This window comes from Temnothorax longispinosus, chromosome 1 (genome assembly GCF_030848805.1).
Source record: "Temnothorax longispinosus isolate EJ_2023e chromosome 1, Tlon_JGU_v1, whole genome shotgun sequence".
NCBI lineage: Eukaryota > Metazoa > Arthropoda > Insecta > Hymenoptera > Formicidae > Temnothorax > Temnothorax longispinosus.
This window is the reverse complement of record NC_092358.1, coordinates 22,907,874-22,930,588: the sequence shown is the minus strand read 5'-3', so window position 1 is coordinate 22,930,588 and position 22,715 is coordinate 22,907,874. Positions and strand designations below refer to the sequence as shown.

Below are 22,715 nucleotides of genomic sequence, written 5' to 3'. Positions count from 1 at the left end.
GTAATAAACGTGATAGGCCGAGGGCAAAATTTTCGTTTTCCAACATAATTACATTTCTAGCAATAAGAGAAAGGAGACGTAAGTTTTGCCGAAAAACATTTATGCTGAATTTGCTTATTTGTTTACAAACTTGAAGTTCAACTTAATTAGCTTTATTAAAAGAAGATATTAAAACCTATGTATTATTTTGTTATATATATTCTTGTAATGCAATATATAAATTTTTTTATAGGAAATCTATAAAATCTATTTTTTATTTTTTATTTAGAGACACTTCTTTCACACACGAACCGTTCAATTGCGCAAAGATCGAACTTTTCGAAAGTACGGTATAACTGCTCATCCAATTTTCGATCGTCGGAATCCCGTGCTGTTAACGGACGCTGATCTCGTTTCCGGCTGTTCGGCTTTCTCACCAATCAGTACGTCAAGCTAATTTTAGCCTCTATCGATTCCCACCTGGTAGAATTCGGGCTGGCCTTTCGTCCAAACGCGATGGATGATACCGCATTTAATATTGGCGAATGAATTGTGCATCGCGGAAAATCGGCTAGGGCGAGGAACATAATTGCATTATGAATACTTCTCTCGAAAATGGAACTTTCTCTTGGTAACAGTAGTATCCTTACTGTAAGAATACTGTCGATATATTGATTGACAATTAGAAATTATTGTACGCAAAATTAGCGCACATTATTTTCTACAGAATACAATTAAGCTTAAGAATGCATGAATTCTCGTGCAATATAATATCTGCTGTAAAGAGCAACGTATATGCTTACATCTTACAAGTACGAAATTCTAGAATATTAAATCGTAAATAAATCGCGATTGCATCCTGGAGTCTTGGAATTTTCGAATTTTGAAATTTTAATATGAATCTTGTATCTTGGAAACTGTAGAACTTTGCAACTTCACAAAAGCTTGGTACTTCAATAGGTTTCAAAGGTTACGGCACTTTAAACTAAACCTTTGAAACGATGTTCGGGACAATACTAACTTTACAATTTCGAAATTTTCGATATAGCGCATTCCACGTGTGTAACAAAGAAACAAGATGTCTCTTTCGATAAAAGGGATAAATTGCATCATCAATTTTTGCTAAGAAAGTCATCCTAAATTTATTTGAAAATGATATTTTTTTTCTTTAGTTTGTAATACTCGGCGCTAAGAAAAATAATCCAATGTTATCGAATCTTTTTTTAGTAATAAATATTGTGTATAATATAATCAGCATTTCTGCAACGGATTGCGTTAGCGTTAATAGTTGCTTGCGGAAAAGGACGTGTCCGTTGCAGTAACGTCATTTTCACGGTGAAAACCGTCTCGTCGCACGAGCAATCTAGAACATTGCGTAACGTCATAAATAAACAAGCTGGACTCTCGTTTAACATTATAAATATCGTATGTACCCGGTATATCGATCGATGTCTCTGACACAACGTGCGTCGTTGTAAACAACCTCGCAGCAGTGAAACGAGTCAGAAATAATTTCCTCTCTTTTCACGACGCTTTAGAAAGCTGAATATCATAAATAGCACATCAGCGTGTTGCTCACTAATATGTGACTAGTATTGCTTGAATTGCCGATGATTGATCGCAGTGTTGGCGATTGTCGTTGTAATGCGATTTTGTTTTTATGAGATGCCATAAATTAAATTAGTTACAACAAAGCAAAAAAGTTAATTGAAGATAATAATTCTTATTTCAAATAAAATATGTATCGTTCTATGACACGCTTGTCGTTTCCGATGTTTTACCATAGCCTGAAGACAATTTTTTTAGTATCTCTAAGATGAAGCTAAATATAAACTAATGTTGAAAATTTACTTGTGTATACAAAATAGTATCGTGATAAAGATTGTCTTTATTATTCTCTATATATTTAGCGCAAGTCATCTTACAGCAAACTGCATCGACTATAGTACCATTACATGCATAACGATTATACCGCTAATGCATAAATAAGTATAGTTAGACACTTCGATACCTCCCCGTCACGTGAACAAGGTAATTAAGAAAGTTCTAACGGGGAGGTTTCTTGTGTGCTTTAAAATAGCTCCGGGCGCGATCTCCTGTCTTCAATAAGTGGAACGAGCTTCCATAAATTAATAAACCTTTGGAATTCAGCACGGAGAAGCGCAGCGGCGCCGCGCTGCGCAGCATGTCTTCTCATTAAAATTGCATCCCATGTTTATGTTCCCGCAACCGTTCGCCCCGTTTCGTTACGTTCCGTTTTACATTGTAGCCGATGGTGTGTAACGTAACACGAAAGTAAATTTCAGGGGCCGCCGGCCATCGCTGAAAGATTGATCGCAAGGCCGAGAGAGCTTCGACGTAGCATTTCCTACTCGCGGCTCGCCGCAGCCATAAATTTCTCACCGCGTTCGCAAAATGCGCCTCGTGTCGTGAAACGAGAAAAATGCTCCGAAATTCTCGTCAGTGAGAAATAATACGTGATAAATGTAATAAAAATGCTAATAAATGTGTCTGTCAGTCCTACTAACGGTTGGGACGGAAGAAACAAGAAACTGTCTGAGCGCTTAAAATGGAAAACGTGAATTATAAGAGCTAGGAAATGAAAAAGTGAAGTTAATGACGAGAAAATATATGTCTTGTGCAAGGATCTTTTAAGATCATTCTTACCGCATTTAGTCTCTTGTTTTATTTTCAGTCTTCAATTCTTTCTTCTCTCATTTACGCCAACCACTGAAGCTTGAAGCCATTTACTTGTTTTTGCCACATTTAATCGAATTTCTTTATAAGAATTTTTAACTGGAATTGCGTTAAAATATAACCGATTCAAAATAAAAGGGAGAATAGATTGGAATAGAGAAACGGAAAGGGTTTTGCTCGCAACGTTTGGCATATTAATCAAGAAATAATCGATAGACTCTTGTCAAAGGCTTCATTATCGTTTGGCTCGTTTATTCCTTTATGTGGCAAATCGTATAATTCGCGAGTAGTTTATATAAACTACTCCGCCCTTAGGCTTTCCTCGGAACTGGCTGCAGACAGTATAATGCAGGTAATCTTAAATGCGAAGTGTGCGGATCGCTCTTTACTACTTCACCGTGAGAAACTGTTCGCGCAACGAACCGCATTACAATTAGCAATTAACATTGCGGCGGCCGTATGTTAATTGGAGTAATAATCATGATACGCTCGGCTTACTCCGAAGTCGGAGCACCTTAATCGCGTTTCACGACCCGGAAAAATATGCATGATGATAAAACTTGTTATTGTTATCTTCAGCGAGAGAATTGCTGTTATGGGCGAGCATTAAAATTCTCTGCAATTGCATTATAGAATCATGCTGCGCATTACGTAGTATCATTTTTCCTGTCTCTCTTTCTTTCTCTCTCCCCCGGCTTCCTCTCTTTCTCCCTTTTTCCGCTCTCTCTCTCTCTCTCTCTCTCTCTCTCTCTCTCTCTCTCTCTCTTCTCACATGTCTATCACTGAACGTGCTGAAATTGTAAAAGCGAGTTTTTAATTGTGTTATAAAATACACAAAGGAAATATGCGATAGAACAAACGTGCAAAATATTTTATTCATGATTTTTATTCAGTGATACACGTAGAACACAATATTTAGAAAACATATAATAATTCTTTGAATAAAAAATGTAATTATATTACATGTTCATATATATATATACTTACAAACTTTAGGACTATATGAATTTAATTTTATTTGAAAATAGATTACAGATAAAGATGATAAAAGAGATATATCGTACAAATATATTCTTTAAAGTTAAAATTAAAAATAATATCTTCAAGTCATCTCTATACGAATTAGTAGATGCATTGTACGATTAATTTCTTTATATTTAATACAGATTAGCAGCGTATTTATCGTGTTTCGATTATTCTACACTTGGGTTCGTGGTTCTGCGGGTCGCATTGTATAAGATCTTCGAGATTCTCTTCAAGACTCTCGAACACTCTCGATCATATGGTACAAACATATAAGATGACGCCACATGCGGGTGACAGCACAATGTTGCCTGATGCTTCCGTTAGACGTAATTGTTTCTACAGCTATTAAGGAGGCCTCGGGTATCCTCTTCCCTTCTCGTATTTCACGAAGCATTAGAGAGTGGAGCTTAACGTTTCACAGAGATTTCGATGTAAAACATTATAAAGTTATACTAAATTAGAATGATGAAAATTTTATGGAACCTTAAAGATGTAGTTTTAGTACGCTATATAAGATGCTTCATTTTATACTTCGAGGAACGAAATTAAATGTATGTAGAAGTGCATCTCATATGTAAGCTCTGCAATCTGCATATATTACTTACATAACGATTTGTGATTTTATATATTTTTTTATTACAAGTAGGAAAGACGTTGATGATATATTCAAATTATAGTTTTTATTTTCTAAAACGTTAATTAAGTCAATTATGTGTTCTTGCGTGGTACGCAATTCTTATGAATTAATCTTTATTTCGATTGTCTTAGAAATCGATTTAGAATACCATGTATTAACTTGTTCCAGGAACAAATTAATACAACTCATTGTTGTTCAAGACTTCGCGAGTATGGTACCGTTAAATCTTTGTCGCTTATAATCATTAGCGTTCTACAGGTGTGCGCTTTTTGCGATGCCTCTTGTGAGGCTTCACATCTCTTATTTGTCCTCTTAAAACGCCTATCCTTGTGTAAAGCTTTCACGTGTTAAAACACAACGTCCTAAAATGCCATTATGCCGTAAATTCGCATATGAACGAGTCGAACGATCAAAATTGGAATCCACTCTGCTGCATCTCTATGTACTTTCGGATGGCTATTATTCGTCGTTTATCTCATTCATGACAAATGTCAACGTCGAAATATTTAACGTTATGTGTGTTATCTCAGAAATGATACATGTGTATATATTATTTTTGCTCATCGAAGAATAATTTATAGAAGCTAATTTTAAAGAAATTAAGATTTTAATAACCACGAACTAGTTTGAAAATAGCAGTACCACCTGATTTCTTACATTTGAGAAAGCCTGAAATTCTTTTACGTACATGGCATTTTAATGTAATTATATTATTGATATATCTATTTTAACATTGTTTATCAAAATTTTATTTACTTTATTTTCAAAAAAGTTACTGCAGCTTTAGCTTTTCACCAATTTTCTATTTCCTTTCGTGTAAACAGCGCGTTGTTTGCATCTATATAAAAACAATGGAAACAAAAACATTCACGTAATTACAATGGCATTTTAAATAATCTTGTTTGGTATATCCAATATAAACAGTTGCTAATTTAATAAGTTTCTCATTTATTTAATGGTTGCAGTTTTTTGATCTATCTCGAACACGTGCATCTAATCGTTGTACACATATATCTAGCGAGCATCGACTTGCGTGCTCCTTGAGAAAGTGTCGCGTATAAAGCAGATATATCCGCCTTTCTTCTTCCTCATTTAAATGGGTGCTGACCCAAGCGTATCGATTCTTCAATTATGACACGATATTATGTAAATAGTTCCGCGTTAAGCGTAAGAATCGTCGATGATTACATGTAACTAATTTCCACGTTCCGTAATGGCACGATGCGTTTTTACAAACGTACTCTAGCTGGTAATTGCGATTGCTTGGAGGGTCAACGAAACGCTACGCGTACAACGGAACTGATTATATATCTGTAAAATGTCCATAGAAAGTAGTGTCTCCTACACATTATTACGCACACCGACGTAGAGACTAATCCTTCCTTAATTAATGCAAATTATTCCACATACCTGAAAATAGGATTCCCGGAACGCCATTTATATAATAAGCTTAAAATGTAGAAATGTATTTTTAAAAAATGATGATGTTTCGTTACCTAATAGCGATATAGTGAACTACGCGACACACTAACCGTTAACCGGTTGAGACCGATCCGAGACTTTTAAAGTAACATTAATTACTTGATGGTCTTAATTGAAATCTTACTTAAGAGGAGAGCACTTCGGGCTTGTTTTTGAAATTAGTGGCTTCCGTTCTCCCACGTCATACGTTCACATCACATATCACCCCAATGTCGTCACAATGATCGATATAACACTATTGCATGTTTTGGAATGCTTTTTATTCATCGCATGAGTTAGGTCAACAGATAAATCATTCATCGAGACAATCTATCACGTATATCCTAAATATTCCGCAATGTCTATAACTCTAAAAGCATCTCGCAGGGACACATTTCGTAAATTCGTCAATATATACAATGACTTTATTTGTATTATATAAATTCTTTCTTCAATAATTATAATGATTCAGAGTGAAAAAACTTGGAACTATTATTTACTTCTTTTTTATTTATGAATTTTTTTAAAATCAAAAGTTTAAAAACTGAGAAGAGGGGGGAAAACGAACGAATTCTTTTAATCGGTCTGGGAAAGTTTGTGTCCAGTTGTGTTTATATATTGTTAATGATACATCGAAGAAAAGGTTGACCAAAGTTTCAAGAGCAAGGCCATGATCATGGTGAGAAAAATCGTGACCAATTCCGATCTCAAGCGCTGTTTTGCCGCGCGCGAAAACAATTTTGCGAATGTAGCTCTCCTTAGACCTACGATTTATCCGACCCACCCACTGCCGTGCGATTTAACGAGCCATCGTGTAACGGTCGCTTAACGATGATTCAGAGACCGGTCAAATGGTGCTTGAACCTCTCCTCCACTCATCCTCCCTTCCGTTCTTTCTCTCCTTTTCTCTCTTTCTCTCTTCGCCTTTGATATACACGTCACTCGCTTGTTTCCACTCTCCGGCCTCCTCTAGGTACACCGCTCTCGAGCGCTGGTCTCACCAACTAAGAACTTCGAGAACGATGCTACTGGCGAGAAATGACTGTAGCGACTTCCTTATACTTTTTCACGTTCGATAATCAATGTCCTTCGTCCTTCCATCACGTCGTTTCTTTCTCAGACGTGTTTGCGAATAGAAACAAAAGTGCTTTGATAAAAGAAATTATGCATTAAAATTGAAAATTGATTATTTTATTTATTACTGCGCTTTGACGCACGTTAATACATAGATTTTTTTTGTATACAAATATAAGCGGCTGTTTAATTTTTATATTACTTATAGATATGGAATATAGATAAGTACTGAAATTATTGTTTAAGTAGGATAAAATATTTATCGGAAACATTGCTCTTTAGTATTTTCTGCACGTGACAGATGATATAAAGTTGCTTATGCGTTTTCACAAAAATATTTCTTCACGTTACAAGACCGGTTAATAAATACAATTACGTCATTTCTTATACTGCTGATATAGAATAAGATTAATTTCATACTTGCGCGGAGTACTGACATATTTCCATACTTTGTTCACTTGTCGACATTCTACCTCACTGTATAATAGCGGTCGTTCACCCTTCTTCATTGTTGCGAGATTTAAGTGCATTTCGCAAATGCATTCTGATGGAATTGTCAGGATGTCAACGCTCATATACAAAATCGATCTCACGATTCGCGCGACCTTCTGCCGACGAGAGGTTGGGTTCGCAAGTGCAGTGACCTCCTCCTACGTATTCCGCATGCGGAACGGAACGTCGTCCGCGTGGCGTCATAACCACTCCGCGCTCGTAAACCACCGGCGGCGAAACGACTGGCACTTCCGGAAAGCGTGACGCTGATGCACTTTAACGTTCAAAACGCACCGGCGGATTTAAGTCGCGACAGCGAAGAGGATTCGACGCTTCCACTCGTCAAAAGTACTCCCTCGATTTAACATTTAACAGAAATATAATTGAGCACAAACATACATTCCACTTTGTGAATTGCTGACAATCGAAGCCGTAAAATGTCGGACGAGACCTCGGACGAGACACAACTAATGTAATTTATTTTTTCAGCATTATATGAATTATTGATGTCGCATGTGTTTCCATCAATGCGTGTGTATGTTTGTCATGTATTATTAATTTCAATAACATTAGTTGATGAATTACAAAGCTTAATAGATTAATACTGTTTTATAAATTATCAATTATACGAAGATATATAGATTCTTTTATTATATAATTTTATTAGATACCTATTATATTTAATCTTGAAATATTACATATTAGTGATGGTAGCTAAAAAGTTGCAATGTTTTTTTTACATTAAAGATTAAAAATAAAAATTGTATGAAAATCCATTCGTCAGAATCTTAAAACGAAAATTTTCCATTCGTTAGAAATTCTTCGGCGTATTGGGACCTAAACGATCTCGTTACAACCATTTTCGTTTCCTTTGTCGATGCCGGCACGCAGACGCGATCGATCTGACGTCTGGCAGGCTTCCGTTTCACTCTATATCCTTCTCTCGAGTCTAGAATATTTTCTCCCTTTAGGAATAAAATATTTTATTCCGTTTAAAGTACACACACATACACGTACACGCACACACATGAAAACTTTATATATCTTTTGTATATTTTTTATATGTTACACACATATATAATTTATATTATAATTTTGATTATTTTGTTATAAGTATTTTGTGCTTTTCTTTTATTTATTTATACATATATTTGATATTGTTAACTTACTGTTTTGACTGAGGTCAAAATAATCAATAGTCAACACACATCCGCGCACGCGTGTTGTCTCTCTCTTTCTCCCCCTATATATATATATATATATATATATATATATATATATATATATATACACTATATAATTAAAAGAGTAGAAATTAAATAAAAAGCAAAAAATTAGACACTAACAATGAGAGTCGATTTGCGTTGTCAAATGAAAATGCCCTCATTCCGAAGCCGGAGTATCAGCGGGAGACGAACGTTTGGACATAAAACGAATATATCCGTGTCTGTATTTCTTTGGTTGTTGTCGTGTGCATCGCGCGTTAATATTGTTAAATATATATAGATATATAGCTTGGGGAGTCTCGGGGCTTCAAGGTATAATAAATTTCTCCCTTCCTATCCGTCCATCACGCTCGCTTCGCGTTCGCTCGCCTACCTTTCCCATAACCGCAGCGCCGCAGCCGTTACCAATCCGTCTGCGGCGCAGGCCGATGGCCTTTTCGCTCGGCTCCGTCTGTCTCATCTCGTTTCTCGTTCCTTGTTCCTCGGCTCGCAAACGTGACTACACCGCCGCCGCCGCCACCGCTACCGCCACCGCCGCGCCGTGTATCGATCGCGGTCGATGCTCGCCCGTCGAGCAAAATAACGTTAATCAAACGAGAGAGGGTGGAGGGGGCAGGTGGCGACCGCTCCCCTCGTTTGGGGCTGAAGAAACATCCGGCAGTGACATTGAAATTATACCGGCCGGAGTACATACACGCGAGAATGTACGGCCCGCGTTGTACATTCGATGCGAATCTTGCTGATATTACGGACATCTTTGACATTTAATGTTTTGTGAGCGTAGATTTTCGATTGGCGTGGATAGTACGATTAATTTGAAAGCGATTTTTTAAAAATGTTCATCGAGACTATGTTCTTAAGTTGTAAAGTTTTAAGATGAGTTAAGCTCTTGGAATATTAAAGTCGAGAGAGAAGAGAGCGCCAACTCTCAAACTTGTAAATAAATTTACGAAGCATTACTTATTAAGTTGCCATCGAGAAACGATCCAACAAAAAAAAATCTGTAAAAGTGTACATTGTTCAGCAAGCGCTGTAGAATGCTTTTACAAAGAATATTACAACTCCAATCTTTAAATTATCGATAATCGATATATACATCATAAAATCTTAGCTGTATCAATAATTATTGCCGTGGGAAATCGAAAAACTTTAGCAAAGTTCTCTTTTTCTAATCGTATTACGCGATATATCCTGGGAAGGTTCTTTTCGATCACCCCGTAGAGAAGCACGCACTACCGCTGCGTCGAAGGGCGATGCACCAACGGTTACCGTTCCCGAAGGGCGGTTGCCATCCCCCTTGGTTCCCGCCGCACCACCGTCGTTACTACCACCACCATCACGAGCGGCAACGGACTCGACCCTCGTCGGAACAACTCCGGTTCGAAGGGTTGGGGCGGTCGATGCAGCGTTACCATGGAAACCAGACGCGCCGTCCGCCATCCCTTCCCACGGTGCATTCAACCGTGGGGTTGCGATCCGCGTTCGCGAAAATGCAACAGTGGGGTTGCAGTGCTTCGATAACGGGAATTATCCTCGCCAAGGACACGTTCCTGCATCCGTTTCTCCCTGCGATCCCCGTCGCATTTTTTATTCAGACGCTTCATCCCCCTCGCGGGCGAGAAAGAATTAACTCCTCCCTCTTCCTCCCTCGTTATATCCCGTCGCGATTTGTCATATGTATACGATCGTTGGAAATGTTCTCTATTCTTTCCTCGACGATTCCCGACAATTGAGGAGTGCATATTCAAAGACAGATGATAAGATGAAATGACGGAGAGAACTGCGTAATGCATAAAGTAATAAATTCTTATACAAAGTCATAAATTTTTCTACGTATTTCAGATTTTATTTCAAAAACCAAACACAAATGAATAAACGGAAAACGTGATCGTTATTTTCATAGCTCACCAGTTTCAGTTATATATAATGGCTATTGAGTTGCATTCAATATATAATATACGAACAGATTTAACTTCAATATTTCATAAAATATTTTAACAATTTGCCTCTTTCATCGTATACTTCACATTGGCTTCTGACCAAAGTTATCCATGATTATTTCTGTTAATAAAATTGTATCTTGATCGATGAATCTTGTCTAAAATCTACTTCTATCTTGCAGCTTCAATGGAAAGTTAATTAAAAGAGCTGTCTGTGTACATCAACGCAAATAATTTGTCTTATAAAATACGCGTATTTAGGACATTCTTTGCGTGAAGTTATTTTATTCAGCTGGAAGATATACATATACATACATATATTGTGCGTATATGTATGTGTATGTACACATACACACGATTTTTATACGTAAACTTCACAATGGCGTGAATTCTCGCTTTCGGTGAGTTCACCACGCGTTCCCCGCGACTTCCTTGGCCTCGGTATGTTAAACACAGCTTTCCGGCGACCTCGGGCTCCACGGACACTTCCCTCAGGAGCGTTCACCTTTTATCTCGGGAGTTAATCGAAATTCTTGCACGAAGACGGCGCGGCGCGCCCGGTCGCGCTAGCGAGCGAGGACTCGCTCTCTGGTGCAGTAACTTCAGAAGCATTTCCTGGAGCGCGCGAGCAGATGCTCTTTGTTCTCTTCGCCTCTGCGGTTTTCTCTCTCTCTCTTTCTCTCTTACTATGCGGCTTTACTATCTCGTTTCTATTCTCCCACGTTGGGTCATTTCTAATGACGTCATTTAGTTTTTGATTACTCATTTAAATTAAGAAATATGAAACAACCCGAATAAAGGCGATTTTAAAGGAAAAGAAAATCCAACGTCATTTTCTTTATTAAATCTTTCTGCGTCGATGGAACAGGATAATGTCAGCCGGTTGAAGCATGAAGCTTCTGAAAAATGATATTTTCACTTAGCACGTTAAAAGACTTTCTTCCTTTTTCTCTTTTTCTATTCGTTCTCTCTTTTTCTTCCTCGACGTTACCTTTTACTCTATGCTCCTCCTCTTCCATCTCCTCCTTCCGAGCGTGGAAAAGCGAGTGTCGTCGCACGGTATCCGATAAATTCGCTCGACCGGGTGGGAGAGAAGTACGATAACCTTCGCATTCATGACCTTGGACTCGCGGTCTATACCAGTCCTCCCTCGTTCTTCCTTTTCCTTTGCCGCCGGCGCGCGTCGTTCCCTTTCCTCCGGCCGATCTCTCTCCTCTTCTGACTGCCAGGTGAAACATGGCCGTCCGGCTCGAGCGATTTAATTAGAGGGACCGAAGCCTCCTGCTCGTCGCGCGAGCCGCGCGAATAACCGCTGCGCCTCGGGGGTGCAGAGGAGAAAAGGTGGAGAGATAGCCAGACGTGCGCGTGGGAATCGCAATAAAAGAGACCTTTAAGATAGGAAACGCCGTAATAACGATTAATCGCAACGACAACGGCGGCTCTCTCGAGGAACAGCCGAGGAGAGCGCGTGATAGTTGAACGTTACGACATTATTATATTATACTGTTATTACAGTAGATACTATTACCAATGAGACGCATAATGTTATGATATTCTTTCGTTATCACGAACTCTATCGTGGATGAGATGAAATGTACAGATAAATTCGCTTATTACTTTTAACAAAGCGCCATTATTAAAATTTTATTTTATGTAAGCGTGCTTTACATAATAGAGAAAAATATGGATATATTAATTATATCATTATGTTGATGCGGTGATAATAATTAATAATATTTTAATAAGGGTTAATCATCAATTTGGTGGAAAATTATCAGTTATAAGAAAAAGAGTCACATAAACGTAAATAGAAAAATATTTATTTAAAGTGAACACATAATTGTCGAAATCCTTCAAATAGCAACAGTAAATTTTTATTGTTGAAAAAATAATTTACAATGTTACGACGTTCTATGAAACAAAATGTAGTAATACATGATATAAATATTGGTTATTTTCTGCTTGCAGGGATGCCGGTTGATTGAAGATGGCCTCGCCGACACCCTCATTGGAATCGCGCGCAAATTCCCTCGGGTCCCCGGTTTCGCTGTCCCCAGTAACGGTGAGCGGCAGCTCGCCGCCTGCTAGCGACTCGGCGATCTGCGACGTCGACAGCTGCGACTTGTGCCTCGACGCACCAAAGTCGGGCGAAGATCCGTGCCCGCGCTGCCGGCTAGGTAGCACGAGTGGCACTCCCATTCACATCCGTTGCACCGGCTGCAAATCCGCTGAAGGCGTTGTAGCTGGCGCTGTATCGCGTTGTTACGATTGTGATCAGTTTCTCTGTCCAAATTGCGTGATGGCACATCAATACATGCTCTGTTTCGAAGGCCACCGGTTATTAAACTTGGCCGACTCCAAGCTGGAGACCGTCGGCAGCGGTGGTGGCGGCGGCGGCGGTGGCGGCGGAAATGGTGGTGGTGGAGGAGGAGGTGGCGGCGGTAACACGATCACCGCGACGACAGAACTGCCTAAAAGCGCCTGTAACGGTAGCAGCGGCGGCGGCGGAGGTGGCAACAATCTGGTTATCAACGGCACCGGGAACAGCAACAACGGAGGAAATGGGGAGAAGATACACTTTTGTGGACGACACAAGCAGGAGATAATCAAGTATTTCTGCCGGAGCTGCAATGTGCCGATTTGCAAGGAGTGCACGTTGACAGAACACGCAGGACCGCTACATGACTGTGCCCACGTCTCGGAGGTAGGCACACAACAACTGGAGGCGTTGTCGCGGATCGTTCAGGAGTGCCGCTCGAAAGCGGCGGACGCGCGTGCGGCGGTCAAAGCGACGGACCATAACACCGCGATACTACAGGTGCAGTATCACAAGGCGCAAAATGAGATCAACGATACCTTCCAGTTCTATCGATCGATGCTAGATGAGCGCAAACAGGAGCTGCTGAAAGAACTCGACTCAGTGTTCTCGACGAAGCAAATCTCCTTGAACGTGCTCTCCCAACGAGCCAACGAGATGGCGGACAAGATGATGCAGACCTGCGATTTTGTCGAGCGTGTAACCAAGGTCACCACCATTACTGATTTCCTTATGGTCAAGAAGATCCTTGAGGCCAAACTCCAAACGTTGCTCAGTAACATACCAAACACGGATATAGCCAGTCAGACCGCGGATCTCGAATTCGTCAGCAATTACCAGGCGATACAGGTAGGAGTGAGAAACACCTTCGGCTACGTTCGGAGTAACAGCAACAGCGAAAACAACGCCGGTTCGATCGGCAAGCAGCCACCTATCGCACGACCTACCGCTCTGTCGAGCAACGGCATTGGCAGCGGCGGCGGCAGCAACATGAGCAACGGACTCGGAAGCGGAGCTGGTCCTTTGGGCGGTCTTCTCTTAGAACGGACTTACAGTAACGGCCTGATCTCCTCCAGTATGAATTGCGGCTCGTCGTCATCACCTTCTTCGATCGACACTGTCAGCAGCGTGATCTCAAAACGTTTCAGTTCAGCTAACAGTCTTGGCCCGTTTTCCACGACGATCAGCGACGTGAATCTGAATGGCATGAATGCCAATCCGTACGAGAAATGGAGCAACGGCGGTAGTGACACTTATCCGGTCGTGACGACGAATGACCATTTCGCGATGCCGTCGGTAGCCGTAGCGACGAACGCCGCACCGGGCGATTCCGTCCTTGACTTGACTTCGAAACTGATGTCCGCCACCGCGATATTCCCGCCCAAGTCGCAGATCAAACGGCAGAAGATGATTTACCATTGTAAGTTTGGCGAGTTTGGCGTGATGGAGGGTCAGTTCACCGAACCATCTGGCGTCGCGGTGAACGCGCAGAACGACATCATCGTTGCCGACACGAACAATCATCGCATCCAGATCTTCGACAAGGAAGGCAGGTTCAAGTTTCAATTCGGCGAGTGCGGCAAACGCGACGGCCAATTGCTCTATCCAAACCGCGTCGCCGTCGTGAAGACGTCCGGTGACATTATCGTTACGGAACGTTCGCCGACCCATCAGATACAGATTTACAATCAATACGGTCAATTTGTACGCAAGTTCGGCGCAAACATCCTCCAGCATCCACGCGGCGTCACCGTCGACTCGAAGGGACGGATCGTTGTCGTGGAGTGCAAAGTGATGCGCGTCATCATCTTTGATCAGACCGGCAACGTTCTACAAAAGTTCGGCTGCTCGAAACACCTCGAGTTCCCGAACGGCGTAGTGGTGAACGATAAGCAGGAGATCTTCATCAGCGACAATCGCGCCCATTGTGTCAAGGTTTTTAACTACGAGGGCGCTTATTTACGGCAGATAGGCGGTGAGGGTATCACCAATTATCCGATCGGCGTGGGCATCAATACGCATGGCGAGATACTAATAGCGGACAATCATAATAATTTCAATCTGACCATCTTCACGCAGGATGGCCAATTGGTCTCGGCTCTTGAGAGCAAGGTGAAGCACGCGCAGTGTTTCGATGTGGCGCTAATGGACGACGGTTCGGTCGTATTGGCCAGTAAGGATTATCGGCTGTACATATACCGCTATGTACAGGTACCGCCGATCGGCATGTAGAGCAGCGACGCGTCACGACGACGACGATGATCGTCGTGCGCCAAGTGTCAACATTTTTCATCGTGTCATTATCGCCATCATCATTGCCGCTCTTCGTCGTGCGACGATCGCGGGACCACCGCGATCTCATCGATCTTTTCTCTCACCTACGTTCGCCTGTCTTCTATCGCTTCACCGCCAACGCTCGCGCGCTCAACTCACCACCTCCGTCATCATCAACTCATCACCTTCTTCGCTCGCCCCACCTATGAGACGTTTCACGGAGAACCGCCGACCATGAGAAAAGAAGCGCACCATTTATTGCTCCATACACGACTCTCAAAGAGATCGACACCCGAGCGAGTGTCGTTCACGCGGCAAGAATTTGGGAGTCCTCTCGCCGGAACTTTCCCGAGGCGCTCCTCTTGTGGATTCTGCCGAACGACGGATATCACCGACGGTATGCGAGAAAGCACGCGCGCGCTTCCCTCGATAATCCTCCTTGCGTTTCCGCGAGCTGCCCTCTTCGTCCCGCGTAGACGAGCGGAAAGAAAGAGGAGAAACGCGTGATGCTTTGTGTGTATGGCCCTCGCGACGCTGGGCTGTCGAGGACCCGTAAACAAGAGAAAGAGAGTGAGAGAGGGAGAGAAAGAGAATGAGAGAGGACGTAAATCAACCCTGCCCCGACAAATTCGCGCGCGCTCCTTTCTTCGCGCGTACGCGCCGTATATACGCGTGCGCGTACACGATAACTTACTTGTTAATGTTGTTATAATACTGAAAATACTGTTGTTGTTGTTTAGTTGTAGAGCTCGCCGCCGCTAGTCACTTCCCCCTCGCCTTCCACCCTCCGCTCCTATTCCTTCACGCCCGTTACCACTTTCCTACTCCCTCATTCCCATTGTCCACACTAACCAACGGTCCTCTCTGAGACCTCGTCCGACGATCACATCAGGAAACGTGTTTCCACTCGTCACGACGACATATGGTCTACACTTAACTAACACAATGCATCGGGTCGTTACGCGTGCCCAAATTCACGCGCGTTCACCACATTTTCGTTACTCTCTTCGACGGTGGTCGATTGCGGCCGTCGCGCTCGGGTCACTTCCGGTCATCGCGCTTCAAAATATCTCCCTCCAAATGCCGTGCGAGGTTCGCGAGGAAGGTCCGTTTCGTTGAATAACTCGTGAGAGGATCCATTTCGAGATCCACGCGAAATCCAACGATTTTGCGCAAATTGCCTTCAACAGGTTTGATCTTGTCCCACGGGACTCGAGACTGATTACCGTGAGTATTATATGGGCTTATTACTCCGGTAAGCTTCGAACTAGTTCGTACATTGTCAACACATCTTATCTGCGGTCTTCGTTAAACGATTTTGTTTCCCAAATTGTTGTACTTTATAGATCTCTATGGACAATTGTTTGATCTTACTGCATAAGACGTCAGATTGATTCATGTGTTGTCAATGCGTTTGCACAAATGGTTTCAGAAATTGTTGGAGAAATTAGTAATTTCGTCATTATATTTCGATACAATGTAATATAATACGTCGACATATTTGGGTAACAGACTCGCCGAAGATTGTTGAGGCATGTATATGGGCGCACTTGGGACTGTGCTGATTATCCGAGATCAATTGACCCAATATCATTCGTGAAACGCGAGAATCGTCCCGCGGATTCTAAGTCACCGGACGACAGGACATTTTATATGTTGCGGATAGATCGGATCTCGTTGTTGAATTTGTCCTTCGATTCCGTTTCTCCCCTTCGTTTTGTAACGATTATCGACAATTCCTACGGAAACTCATTCTGAGGTGCATTTAGTAATTATGACGGCGTTTCGTTGAACGGTCATCGGGCGCGTTTATTTTTTTTTTGTCTCTTTAATTATATTATTATTGATTAGTTTTACTTAATTAATTTCCGCACCTCTCTCCCAGGACATTCGTCTCACTCATTTTGTCGCTAAATCGCGTCGACCCATGTTAACTTTTCGGTCGTTACAGCAAAATTACTTTTCTCACTCGATTTACGTGGATAAATTTAATTACCACCTTTATCGGCGAGTATGTGCTGAGTGCTTATCGACGGTATCGTTATTCATTATGTTTAAATATAATGTCGCGATATGTTTTGGAGTATTAGCGAGGAACCATTGTACCAAGTAACGTTAACGCTTAAATACGAGATAAATTCATTTATAGATAACGCAAATAATTCTAATAGGGATTAAAGATTGTTTCATTCACGGAGACACGCAAGAGAATCGCAAGAGAATTTATAAAGACCTGAATATAGTATTATAAGAGATGAATCTCAAGAAAAAAAATAGGACGCTTAGCGTTTGATCCATGCGTAAAAAAAGCCGATTGCGTATATCGGTGTGTTAAGATCGTCGAAGCTAATTCTCGGCTTTCATAGCAAAATAACGCAATCGTTTTAACGTAACCACTATCCTCATCAACGATTACGAAAGCAGAGGACGAATTTTGTCATCGTCTTCTCCAATTTTCCATTTTACGGCAAAAACCCTCTTCCTTTTTCTTTCTATTAGCGTAGTTAGTATTGTAGCGCATATAGTAGTTATTAGCCGTTTTTAGCGATCGTATAAGACTTTCCTTTTTGCTCTGTATCTCGTTCTCTCGATAGTTACGTTGTCACAGCCTGATGCAACTTTTGTTCTTCTCTCTTTTTTATTTGTGTCGCTGCGCTTAAAAAAAAAAAACAGAATGCGTTGTTGCTGCTGCTTACATTCTTATAGATTTTGACGAAACCACCGTCTATCCCAACCACCAGCGATGAGAATCATCACCACTACCATCACCCTCCGATTTCCACCCGACTGCCACGCTGCCGTTTTAGGTTTGCGCTGGCGTCTTTTTCACTCGAAACAAAAAACTTATAGTATTAATAATATATTTTGTTGGATGGATCGTCAATCGCGGAAGTCGTCACAAGTCTCCGCCGCGCGACTCCGTGCATGTTTGCTATTATTATATTTTTTATTAATATTATTCTATTATTATTCTATTATATATTATTAACGTGTTGCGACTTTCGATTGTCGATGCGAGACGTCATCCAACGCCCCCCGTATTGTGAAGAGAAAAAGGCTAGCTGGCATACCCTAACGACCCTGATTACTACGGTCACGAAGATTCGTGGATTATGTCAGGATCTTCGGTCGTCGATTGCTTCGCTCGCGCGAACATCAATTCGATTCTAGAAACGCCTTGGGCTGATTTAGTTTTCTCGCGCTCAATCGCTCGGGAAAAAAAATTATCACGCTACTTGGAGAATATTACGAGTTTTACACATGGAATAATTAGTAAAATTCTTTTAAAGATTGATTCTCCACGATTCGATCGAGTATTGAATATTATTTCAACTCAATGACATATTTTTAAATAAAATAGTAAATTAAGGTAGTATAATGATCGATCAACAGTTGACTTTCCGCAATTCTATTGGACAAGTGATAACTAAAATTCAATATTTCCGCATCTTCGAACAGTTTCGTCATCGATCGTAATCGAAGATCCTGGGATAATTCGCGATGATTGCTTGATTTGGTAGTCGAATCTAATTGCACGTTTAGTTCAGCAACGTGCTGACATTTACAAAGTCGGATTGAAGATTCATGACATCTGATTAAGGACTTTGATTTGACTTAAATATTTTTGATCCTTCGGTCAATCTACTGCGAATTAAGTGTTCGAGAAACACGAATTGCGATCTAAACATTTTGTACCTCCTGCAGTTCGTTGTTAAGAAATATAAAATGCGAAAAGAGAAAGGGAGGTGTAATCAAAAAGTTTCCATGACGTTTATGTGAATGTTGCGAATCTTATAACCGACGTTTGTAAATTAGTGAGTATTTAGGTAGAGACACGCGAATTATGATGCACGACAAACGCTCTGTATCATGCGACAAGTGTGTTATGATTTGACAGATACGGGCACTAAAATAAATGTTGAATCGTGAATCCTTTAATTTTTGCGCGGTTAAAGAGTTGCAATTAAAGACTACTGAACTGCAGGTGATCGTCGTTGAATTACGTCCTTGTTCGTCCGAGGTAATTCCATAGACATTCCGTAAACATTTCCGATCTTCCTTCGAGTCGCGCAAACGCTCTCAGAATCATATCACGGACCAGTTATGCGCACATGTCGTTTGCCGTCTCGAATAGAGGATTCGATATTATTTTTTACCACAAATTCTGGACATTTTCCGATTGGAATGTCCTCGTTACGAAGACAAACTCTAAGGACGGACAAGGAGGATGGAAATTAATTATAACAGGGTACCCGGAATAAAAATAAACACAGCTCACCGAGAATTATTTGGATCATTCTTATTTTTCTTCATATCGCGGTTTTGTTTCGATGTTTTTGTTTTAATCTTTCGATTAAGCGCCATTCCCGCATTGACTCGGGCAAACCGTCAAGCTTTTTTTTTTTTTCAACTTCTTGATTCGTCAAGCTATTTCAACTTTAGTCGATCGCGCTTCCGCGCCTTTAATCTTTTAAATAACTTGACAAAGACGGAATGCTAAGAGAACGACGTGAATGGATTATTTGTAAAAATTCGAAATCTTCTCTAGGAAGGGTGCGGGGGGGGGTATTAATTTGGGGAGAGAAAGGGGGTGCACGAAGAAAGTTGCACCGTCGAGACGGCATCACAAGGTATCTGTCCATTAGTATTTATATCACATAAGCATGTGTTGATCCCTAATTAACATTACTGTCATTATTATCATTATTATTGCTATTATTAATTAGTTATTATTGATATTTAGTTACTATTATTATTATTACAATATTCTTATTAATCAGTTATTATATCGTTATTGTATCGTATTAACGCGTTTGACGCGAGAACCGAGGAGAGACGATGCGCCGCCTTGCCAGCTAGCCATCACTACCACTTCGCCGCTCTCATTGTCAATAATAATCGGCCGTGAGGCGCGCGCACACAAGACAAGAGATTAAATTCCATTCCTACGCATTACTCCCAAAGTAAAAGCCCGCGAGATGTATGTACATGCGTGTGTGTATGTGTATATGTTACTACTGTGCCTGCGTGTGTTTTATATATGCGTGCGCGCTCGCATTGCTCGCGTTATCACCGAGAATGAGACGCTCCGCGATGCGCGCGAGAGATGAGAACGAAATACCGTTTCGACACTGTCACTTTTCTTCTCGCTGTCAGCCACTCTTTTTTCCTCTTTTTTTGTACTGGTTTGTTATGTTATTATTATTAATATTATTATAATATTATTGTATTATTATTTTTAGATGATACAACTCGATTGTTCTTAATTTAATTGTAAATCGTATTTTTGTTTGTTTTTTAGTTATTTTTTGTTGTAAAATGCTTTTTAATAATATTTTCAGTTCACATTACGAATGAGCCGCTGGTCTTATTTTTATTTTCTACATCTCTTGCCTGCTGTTCCCCGACAACGATGGCCCGGTTCGGAAAATCAATATCTCCCTTTTGAGGAAAGTCCATTTTGAAGCATCGAATCTAAATGCAACTTTTAAGAAAAGTCCACTGTCAAATGGAAATGTAATTACTGATATACAAAATTTCGGAACTTTACTATTTTTTCTTGTTACACACAGATTAAACATTTTTCGCATCCTCGTATCACAATACGACGGTGCGAATTGAGATTCAATTTTTATTATTTATTATATAAATGATAAAGAAATAATAATATTTTTAAAACACTGGTATGGCAATCGAAATAATATAAATTTGATTATTCATTGTTCCAATGATTTTTCTTGGTTTTTTCTTATCAAATATTAACATTATCTCGAATCAACATTTTTCGAACCGGTTCGTCGATATTTTTTTGCCGAGTAATCGGATTTTCATTTACGATCCTTATAGGCGTATCATATGCGCGCTTTAACGCAAGTATAATCGACGAGAGAACCTGCCCCCAATGAAGCTTCCTCGCCGAAGGTGATCAGTACATTCCACTATAACGTGTGCGTTACGTAGCACTATGTTCCTGTTTGATTATAGATGATGCAGTATAGTCTCTATAGATCTCTTAGCGTAGCTAGTTGTTTGTTGTCCACCAACACACGGTGTCCTCGTTACGTAGCGTAACCGCTGCGCTTTCTCAAGCAACTTAAAATTATTACATGAAAACAGGAAACGCTGTCAAAAACATCGAAATTTTATATATTTTTTAAATCGACTATTTGAATTATTTTATGTACTATTTCTTGATTTGTATTAATTGTTAAGAATTATTAACTGATTACTAATTAATTTATATTATTTTACAGTGATTTTCAGTATCTGTTATTTTTTCAATTTGGCCTGTAAAAAAGTAGGTGCTTATGTTTTTTTCTTTTCATTTTCAATATTTTTTGTTTAATTCGAAAATCGTTTGAGAAAGATAAAATTATTCTATATTGTGACAAATGCCAAAGATGATAAGCAGAAGTGATGTTGACAAGTGATGAATGAATAGGAATCTTGAAAAGAACATTTAGCCAACACCTTATCGATCGATATATTCAAGTCGAGGAATGACCAAGCCAATTGTATTCTCTCGAGTTGTTAAATTTTACTTAACTTGTTCCTATAGCACACATATTCCTCTTGATATCTTAAGTGCGAAAATGTAACGTGAGACGAAAAACTCGATCAGTTGACCTAATCCCCGGTATCGAGTATCCAGGCTTTTCCCGACAGTTCCCTTTCCGCGCGACGATCTCCTTGTGACGGACGATCAGCAAGATAAAGAAACGAAATTGAGAACGACGAAACGAGGTCTCGCGAACGGGGAAATTCCCGCGGGCGAGCGTAAGGCCCTTCGGCAGCACTCGGCGTGACGTCGTGATCGCCGGTGAATTAATAATAATGAGAAAAAAAAGAGAGACGAGTTTTTAGAAACCTATAGCGGATTATAGATGTCACATATATATTTTTGTACGTTCGCAACGCGCGTTAATTGTGTGCCGACCACGCCGAGCGCCGCCGACGAAACGCATGCAGAACACCTGTTTCCTTTGAATCGAGAACACGAGGAGGGATGGGCCTGCCATAAATCACCTTGGCTTGCCGCAATTTTTGCGGCAACGTGAAATCATCTGTGTTGCGAGTAATTCGATCTCCGGTCGAGGGTCAGAGGAAACTTTCCCCATGTGGAAGAAGAGGAGAGGAGACGAGATCGAAAGCTTAACGACAAAAACGATATCCGTGCATTTTGAAAGGAGGGGGAACCTTTTTTTAACTATCCACACGACGCCACACACTTGAGACACAAAAGCAAAGACAGCGGCGCGCGGCGACTCTGTGTAACTTTCGCGAGAAAGGGAGAGAGCGAGAGAGAAAAAAAAGAAGAAGAAAAGTTACATTCTTCCCGGGCCCAAGTAATGTTACTTAACGAGTAAACAAAAAAAGAGCAACTGTGAAAGTGAGATGATGAGAGAGTGTGAGAGAGAGAGAGAGAGAGAGAGAGAGAGAGAGACACTTTGGGGAGAAAGAGTATGAGAGGAGGGGAGAAAGAGAGATTGAATGGCTGATCGCTATTTTTAACTCGAGAAAAAAAATACCACTCCAAGTATTGTTGCATGCCTAGTTATATATTGTACTTGCTGCCGAGCTGCAGTCTCTCT

At 40.7% G+C, this 22,715-nt stretch overlaps 1 protein-coding gene across 3 annotated transcripts in view; it reads left to right on the top strand.

Annotated features, from left to right (window-relative positions):
- The window catches only part of Brat (brain tumor), an 86,081-nt gene extending 65,612 nt beyond the window's left edge, over positions 1–20,469 (top strand). For all 3 annotated transcript variants that reach the window (XM_071786715.1, XM_071786694.1, XM_071786704.1), the window contains one exon: positions 12,501–20,469. In XM_071786715.1, coding sequence (XP_071642816.1) covers positions 12,520–15,081 — 2,562 coding nt within the window. In that variant the 5' untranslated portion in view covers positions 12,501–12,519 and the 3' untranslated portion in view covers positions 15,082–20,469. The remainder of the gene's footprint in view (positions 1–12,500) is intronic.
- Positions 20,470–22,715: the final 2,246 nt, after the last annotated feature.